Raw genomic sequence first — 8,111 nt, 5'->3', positions numbered from 1 at the left:
AGGTCTTTTCTATTCCTGCCGCAGCGAGTTGGTGGGGGGGGGGGGCTGACTGTGATTACAGGCCCCCCACCACATCAGGACTCAGTGGCTGTCTGGGGGTTTATCGTTTTATTAACACATTAAGGAAATACTTGTTATATTATATGACATTTTTAATACACATGCTTGCATCACACTTCCCCTTCAGATCCAGGGCTCAGTTTAGGGTCCTGGTTTACGCTCATGGCTCTAAGCTCGGTGGGCCCCTGAGGACCTGGGACCTTCCCTCCAGTAGGTCACCGATGTCTGCAGCTGATGTGTTGTGGCTCCGGCACGGTGGAACTCTCCTCCAGCGCCAGACCAGCAGTTTCTTCTACTAGGCGTGAACCCAGAACCGGATCCTGTGCAGTCCGCGGTTTTGCTTTTGCCTTTGTATGGTCTATTTCAGGGGTCACCAACGTGGCGGCCGCGGGCACAGGGACGCCCGCAAGGACCACATGAGTCGCCTGTGGGCCTGTTCTAAAGATAGCTCACCACAGCGCCACTCACCAGTGAGCTGCATCTCATTTTTTGTTTCTATTTTTTAATCACACTTGCATTGGTGTGAATCTACGTATAAACGGTTTTTATATAAAGAGGTTAAAAAAAACAAATTTTGTATGAACACAATCTCTATGTGTGTCAGCATGGTAGCCCTTTGCATTAATTGGTACCCAAGGAGCAGCTCCCTGCTTCACAAAGGTTGGTGACCCCTGGTCTATTTTATTCTTGTGTCTGAGGTTTTGTTGTTTCTATTGCCTTTGTTACCTTTTTATGTTTTTATGATCTTCTTCATTGTTGTATTGATGTATATCGTCATCAGTTATAATTTTATTATTATTGTTAGAAGCAATAGTAGTATTTAATTTGATAACACTCTCATTATGTTTAAATATTGACGAAAACGAGTCTTATTGTTCTCTTGGTGTGGTTCCACTGAGCTCTACGGGGCCAGGACGCCATCTACTGGGCGGGAGTGAAGGTGCTAGAGAATGAATACATTTATTCTGTCTAGCGAGGTGTCGTAGTCACAGGTGTCCTAGCAACGACAGGTAGCGGCACACCGCCGTGGTCGTGGCGGTCCCTGGTGGGTGGTCCACCAGCCCGGAACGAACGAGCAGGCGAAGGTTGGCGGCGGTGGTTGGACCTGAGCCCCGAGGATGATAACGGAGAAACTCCGGTTGCCCGGTGACCGACTGCTGTCCCGGCAGCAGCTCGCGAGCTGTCCGTCCCACAGCGGCATCCCCCTGCATGGCGGGCAGATCCGGGTCTACAGTCACGTGGACGTAGAACGGCAGGTGTGTGTTCCACGCTACTTGTGTAACTGGTTGCTTGCACCGTTACGTCCTAACTGTCGCTCTACAAATGTCCCAAGGCTAGCAGGCTGGCTAACGCCTTCTGTCAGCCTGTTGCCGGAGTTGGGAGTTGTAGTCCAGCAGCACACACGGACTCGCTCCGGCCGGGAGAGCTGTTGGAGAAGAGCGCATGCGTAGTTGAGCAACGATAGTCATAATTTCATTTCAGTTGTTGGAGGACGGAAGACGCACTCACACCGTCAGTCTCCCCCCACCACGAGAACTGCAGTCGCTCTCTGCTCCGTGCACGAGGATGGGACTAAAGCGCGAGGCGTGTCAGAGGGTTGGGAGGTTGGGTGGTCCCTGCTGGGGGCGTCTGGCCTGCAGCTGCGTCCCTGCTAGAGCGCGAACTCTGCCTGCCAGTCTGATCATGTGATGAGTTCTGACCTGGTGGGGGTCTGGAGGTTACCTGCCCCCACACCACCCTCTGCATCCTCACCTTTTACCTGGGCCCAGGACCACAGGTGTTTGCTTGTTGTGCATCTCCCAGTATTTACGGCTGTGGTCCATGTTTGCTTGTTTGTCTGCAGCCCTTAACGCTGACCGGCCACCGGGGAGAGATCACGGCCATGACTTTTGGGAAGGGGAGCAGCCCCCCCCTGCTCTGCTCTGCCTCCTCTTACTACGTCATTGTCTGGGATATCGAACTGTGCCAGCGGAGAAGGAGAGAAGGTACGTAAATGTCTCTGGGGGTGAGGGGGTGATGGTGAGGTGGGGGGGGGGGGCCACGCCTCTCTGGTGTCCTCACTCACTGGTATTCACTGAGGTGCTGCGAGTTTGCTTCTGATCTCTCATTGGAGGAGAGATCTTGACAAGCCTGCCCTCTAGTGGAAGATGAGAGGAGTTTTTTTCTGATGGGATCTGGTTACAGGCAAAGAAGCAACTGGAACGGTTATTGGGACCTTACTGGGTGAAGTGGTCCATCTCTCGTTCTGCCGTGGCGACGAGCGGGTAGCTGCGTGCTCCGGAGCGACTGCATACATCCTCCACTCACAGGTACAGCATTCTCGTGACTGACTGGCCTCAGGAGCAGTACATTTCTATCAATTACAGGCTGACCTTTGCTGTGAGTGTTGTGTTTTCCGCCACCAGAAACAGGAAGTGATCTCGAGCTTGACTGGCCACCTGGGACCTTTAACATCTGCAGAGTTCTGTCCCTGGAACCCAGACATGCTTGTCACTACATCCGAGGACCGAACCTTCAAGGTGCTGGATTAAGAATCACAAATGAAAGTGTGGTCCACTGTCTCAGTTGTGACCATGTAGGTTTGTATCAGAGCAAATACTTCATGTCTTACCTTTTCAGGTGTGGGATTTACAAACAGAATCCATTTTTTACCACTCCTTTGTACTGGCAGGTATGTTATCTGCGTCGAAACATCCATGCACTAAAACTGCGTTGTTGGTGAAGTGTGTGTGTTCTGTATGTTCCTCCTGCTCTCGCCAGCTGCTCCGCTGCTCAGTGTGTTCTTCCTGGAGGGGAACAAGCACATTCTCACTGGCTCAACTGAGGGGCAGGTCATTAACGCACACAGAACCCCTCAAAACGGACAATGGAGACAGAGATTCCAGCGGTTGTGTAACATGTTCCTCTGTGTCTGGTTTAGGTTTGGTGCTTTTCTCTCCAGGATGACATCAAGTGTCAGCTTGTGACCAAAATTGACCTTCAGAAGATGGAAAAAAGACATCAAGCTGGTGGTTGTAGAACCTATCAATGACAAGATCAGACAGCAAGTTTAGACCACTGTAGCATGTAGGTGACTTGGATCACGTGACTTTTGATCCCATACAGGAGTGACGGAGCGATCAGCTGTCGATGACGTGGAGACCTCCAAGCCAGTCCTCCTCATGGCTCCGTGTTGCTCATTTAATGAGTCCAGCAGTCAGAAGGAAAAGTACGTGAACATCAGCGTGAGCAGGTTGACCCGTTTGTAGGACCCCAGGGCCGAGCTGCCTTGTTCTACTGCTGTAGTTTCAAATTAATTAGCACGAGTGAACATATTCAGCTTTAACTTACAAAAGTGCCACCGTCGCAGTCCTCAGAAGTATAACAGAGTGTACAGCAGAGTGTGTGTCTGTTGTTTTCTTGGACATCAGCAGTCAGCGTGTTGCCTGCGAAGCCCCAGCCGCCTCACTGCCTCATTATTGTTCCACTCAAAAGCACGCGGCTCATTTTTCAACCAAACGTACACTTTAATTCACATAAACTGCAACAATCTCATAAAACTCCCTGCTGGGGCTGGAACCGTCTCCATCCTGTACAGAAGCACACGCTCAGCAGGAAGTTAACGATGCACTAAAACAGAACCAGCCTAACGACCCCACTGCTCTGTGTCAGACCCCGGCGGAGGGCTGCCTTGCGCCCGCCGGCTGAGGTTGCTTTGTCTTGTCGAATGACGCCAACTCTAACGCTGTTGTTTCCATGTTATTGTGTGTTGCTGATGGCAGGAAGAACAGCTGGTTTTGTGTTGGAAGCACCGATGGCCTCTACGTGGTCGATCTAGCGGCCTCGGAACTACTAACGGTGTTGTATTTCAAAGGTATGCTGTGGGTGCTCTTCCTGTTGCCATAGTTACCAGGATTTGATTGAATCCATCCCCAGGCAGAGCAGCGGGTCTCCCTAACTCCAAAACCTACCAGCCACCTTCTTGTTTTAACTGCATATGAACAAAGTGCTCCTCTCTCTGGCACACAGTTCCTCACACAGTGGGGCAGGCCCGGCTCGGTCCACAGCTCCATTCTGCCCGAGTCCATTAAACTGGGAACAGGCTGAGTTGACTTCCGTGTATTTTAAACAGACTTTGGTGCAAGTTACAGTTTGTTCCCCCCAGAGGGGCGTAGTTCCTCCTGAGGGTGTTCAACTGAGATGATTTACTCATACAAGCTTACAATATTCACATTTCCTGAAAACAGAGTCATCAATGTCTAAAGCATTCATTGGAAAATCCATGCCACTGAAAAAAAGAGTCTGTTATTTGTTTTCTGTTTCAGTGTGTGTTTATTACCAAATATGTTGTTATCGATGCAGTTACACCCATGAATTCTTATTCTAGACCACCCCAACTTGAGCATCACGACCGCCGGGTTGTGGTCCGTCTCTGGCAGACGGGACGACTCTGTGAGTAATCAAGCACCTTAACAAACCAGATCTCAACATTCCACTCAACCCCAGGCAGGCTTGGCTACTTGCACGTGAAACTATCATGAGCTACTCCTGAATTTGTGGAAAGACACCACTTTAATCCATGTTTATTTGCTCACTGAAGTGTTTTGTTAAGCGCTAATGGGCTCATACACTTGAACAATCCATTCTAGGACAAGTAGAAATATACGTTCTAACACATCCCACTGTGGTTGTCCTTAAGAACGAGAACAGTTTCTTGTTATTCTTTCACAGAAGCAATTGTGTGTTATTGGGCTGCATCAAAAAGTAGAACCATCTGATCAACTGTTGTCTCCATTTTCCTGAACATTACTCATAAACATATGTTCTTCATTACTCTTTCTAAAACAATTATGGAGTAATTCCATTGCTTTGACAACCGTTTGCATAAATTCATTCTTGAATTCTTGACACACAGATGGTGTTTTTAGTCAGTTCGTTGTTTACTTCATGTGCGGCCCTGTTGGAGTTCAGCCCGTGTGACCTGAGGAGAATCCGTGCTGGAGGAGAAGGCCTGTCGGTGTTGCCAAGGTAACCCTGAAGTTAAAGGGACACATCGATGTTTTGGAGAAACTGTCCCCAGAGACATACAAGAAAAGAGAGACCCTTCTCTGACAACCCCACTAGTTAGCTTAGCACAATGGCCGGCAGTCAGGAAAGTAGTTCCGGCTACGTGTCTGATTCTACCACTGCAACGTCTCCTCATGTTAAACTGGTATTCATCACCAAGGTTACACACAACCCTCCTGATATTAATGCAGGCAGAGACGGAGCTACGCTAACACTTCCCACCCACTACCAGTCACTGTGCTAAGCTAACTAGCCTGGAGGAGGATTTCTATCTTCTTGTCTGGCTCTGCAGACAGTGGGCAATTCGAATATTTCCCCAAAAAGTTGCCGCGTTCCTTCCAAGGCAAATGTGCAGTTGTTCTTAGATATGTTGACTCCCTGAAAAACAGGAAGACTTGGAGATCAGCGTGATGCCTGTGTTGGTAGAGTCCTCCTGAACATACAAACAGGCCAGAAGTTACAAGTACCAGCTGTGCCTGTACTCAGTAGCAGTATCACAACACAGTCTTCAGAAAACGCAGGAGACAACAAGCTCATTTTCCTCTGTGAGTTTTCAGTCTGAAAATACTTTTCTCAGTAAATGACCCGAGACTGGGAACATTTTTGATACATTAAAGCTTGAGTTTTAATGAGGCTGTCAGTACATATTTTAGAAAATCATATTTATCGCTCTTAGTTTATTGCCTGGGGCAGGATATTCCCAGGACTTACCCGTCCCTCTTTACACGATGAATCGAAGAGTCCGATCCAACAGTAAACAGTGAAGAAGCCCTCATTGTTCTCCACCAATGTGCAACTCATGAGCTGCAGGATAATCAGCTCAGCACGACAGAACTCTCAATACGAGGGAGTCAAGGTGTTTCTGTTGTTTATGAGAGGGCCAGCATCTGTGGAGAAACAACGTGCGTGTGCGTGTGTGTGTCTGTGCGTGTGTGTGTCTGTGCGTGTGTGTGTGTCTGTGCGTGTGTGTGTGTCTGTGCGTGTGTGTGTGTGTCTGTGCGTGTGTCTGTGCGTGTGTGTGTGTGTCTGCGTGTGTGTGTGTGTCTGTGCGTGTGTGTGTGTGTGTGTGTCTGTGCGTGTGTCTGTGCGTGTGTGTGTGTGTGTGTGTCTGTGCGTGTGTGTGTCTGTGCATGTGTGTGTGTCTGTGCGTGTGTGTGTGTCTGTGCGTGTGTGTGTGTGTCTGTGCGTGTGTGTGTGTGTCTGTGCGTGTGTCTGTGCGTGTGTGTGTCTGTGCGTGTGTGTGTGTGTCTGTGCGTGTGTGTGTCTGTGCATGTGTGTGTGTCTGTGCGTGTGTGTGTGTCTGTGTGTGTGTGTCTGTGCGTGTGTGTGTCTGTGCATGTGTGTGTGTCTGTGCGTGTGTGTGTGTCTGTGCGTGTGTGTGTGTCTGTGCGTGTGTGTGTGTGTCTTTGCGTGTGTGTGTGTGTCTGTGCGTGTGTGTGTCTGTGCGTGTGTGTGTGTCTGTGTGTGTCTGTGCGTGTGTGTGTGTGTCTGTGTGTGTGTCTGTGCGTGTGTGTGTGTGTCTGTGCGTGTGTGTGTCTGTGCGTGCGTGTGTCTGTGCGTGTGTGTGTCTGTGCGTGCGTGCGTGTGTGTGTGTCTGTGCGTGTGTCTGTGCGTGTGTGTGTGTGTCTGTGCGTGTGTGTGTCTGTGCGTGTGTGTCTGTGCGTGTGTGTGTCTGTGTGTGTCTGTGCGTGTGTGTGTGTCTGTGCGTGTGCGTGCTTACTTATGTGTGTGTGTGTGTCCCTTAAATTGGCTTCACAACTGTTCCGTTGACATTTCCATCTGTTTTTTCCCGAGTCAGTATTATCATGGGTCTGAGTATTAGAAGGACTAATAATCCTGCATTTCCAGTAACTCTTTCCCTGCATCACCCCCATAACCCCCTCCCCTCTTTTCAGTTCCCCTCCACTGCTTGAGTCTCCCCTGAATGTTGTGTTGCAGAGGAAAGAGGCCAACCATTCTAAGAAAACAGGTCAGCAACCATCTTCCTTTGTCTCACTTGAGCACATGAAATCAAAAGTACAGTTTTATGACTCTGGGTTTTAGAAATATGACCAGTTTTATAGTTCTTCTGACCACAAGTTGACTCACTGAAATAAGACTTTCTAGAATGTTTGGCCATGACTGGAGCTTCTGAAAACCTCCATGTGATCTATTAGCAGAGAGGATGGAAAGCTTGCATCTCTGAGGGGAGACTGATGTGGTATTAGGTTCCCTTCAGTTTTTGTTAGCCACATAAGTTGACAGGCACAAAATTCAACATGTTAGATTGTCACTAATTAGCCCAGTTGTACAGTTGATGCTTGCAGTCACGCATTCCTCGGTAAAGTGAGCCTATTTGTGGTTCTTTGGCATATCATTAGGACCTGGCAGTGTGAAAGCCTCTGCAGGAGATTCCCAGTCCGCTCTGACAGGGCTGTCGGGGGAGCGCTGCTGAGGAGGCCCGACTCCTGCCAGACGACGTAGGGAATCTTCAGGGGAGTTTGTAATGTCAGACTGAAAGCCACAAGCATTTAGGGAGTGCTGCAGCCCACCATGTTGCCCCTTTGTGGTCTGAAGGATATCTACAGAATGGTACACAAATCAGACCATAAACCTCTGAGGCTCCTGGAAAAGAAAACCTTTCCATTGCAAGTCTGGTGTAAGCATGAAGGAGCTCTTTCAGAGGAGCTGTGGGTGCAGGATGGAGATGTGCTGTGACCTTGTACTGCCATGGAACATAACCGTGGACTGAAGCCGGCTTGTCATGATGATGATGATGGTGATGATGACGAGGCATCTCTTTTAGCCTGATGGCGTTTGTCCAACTCTGCTTTAGTAGAAGGGTCATCAGAGGAGGTGCAACGTCTTGCATGAGTCACTAAACATTGTAATGTTTTTGAGTTACAGGGCACAAATGATTACTGAAGTAATCAGCCTGCTGAGACAATGCAGCTCAAAGAGATTCAACCTGCTTTCATGACAAAATTCATAAAAGAACCAAAAGGAGCAAACAAAACTGGAAGGTG

General features: G+C 49.0%; 1 protein-coding gene across 3 annotated transcripts in view; it reads left to right on the top strand.

Moving 5' to 3' along the window:
- Positions 1 to 47: 47 nt before the first annotated feature.
- wdr27 (WD repeat domain 27) overlaps positions 48 to 8,111 on the top strand; it is a 44,845-nt gene continuing 36,781 nt past the window's right edge. The window contains exons 1-12 of one of the 3 annotated variants that reach the window (XR_015109598.1): positions 48 to 1,316; positions 1,904 to 2,045; positions 2,245 to 2,369; positions 2,466 to 2,579; positions 2,680 to 2,731; positions 2,821 to 2,891; positions 2,981 to 3,071; positions 3,166 to 3,268; positions 3,822 to 3,913; positions 4,427 to 4,491; positions 4,955 to 5,067; positions 7,002 to 7,075. Coding sequence is in view for 2 of the 3 variants with exons in the window: in XM_086181262.1 (XP_086037388.1) it covers positions 1,179 to 1,316; positions 1,904 to 2,045; positions 2,245 to 2,369; positions 2,466 to 2,579; positions 2,680 to 2,731; positions 2,821 to 2,891; positions 2,981 to 3,071; positions 3,166 to 3,268; positions 3,822 to 3,913; positions 4,427 to 4,491; positions 4,955 to 5,067; positions 7,002 to 7,075 (1,180 nt within the window). In the remaining variant the exon portion in view is untranslated. The remainder of the gene's footprint in view (positions 1,317 to 1,903; positions 2,046 to 2,244; positions 2,370 to 2,465; positions 2,580 to 2,679; positions 2,732 to 2,820; positions 2,892 to 2,980; positions 3,072 to 3,165; positions 3,269 to 3,821; positions 3,914 to 4,426; positions 4,492 to 4,954; positions 5,068 to 7,001; positions 7,076 to 8,111) is intronic. The other 2 variants (XM_086181263.1, XM_086181262.1) reach the window with 2 other exon arrangements.

This window comes from Aulostomus chinensis, chromosome 16 (assembly GCF_037954235.1).
Source record: "Aulostomus chinensis isolate RoL2024-O1b breed Wild chromosome 16, RoL_Achi_v1.0, whole genome shotgun sequence".
In the NCBI taxonomy this organism is placed as follows: domain Eukaryota; kingdom Metazoa; phylum Chordata; class Actinopteri; order Syngnathiformes; family Aulostomidae; genus Aulostomus; species Aulostomus chinensis.
The sequence above is the reverse complement of the archived record's forward strand: the minus strand, read 5'-3'. Positions and strand labels throughout refer to the sequence as shown.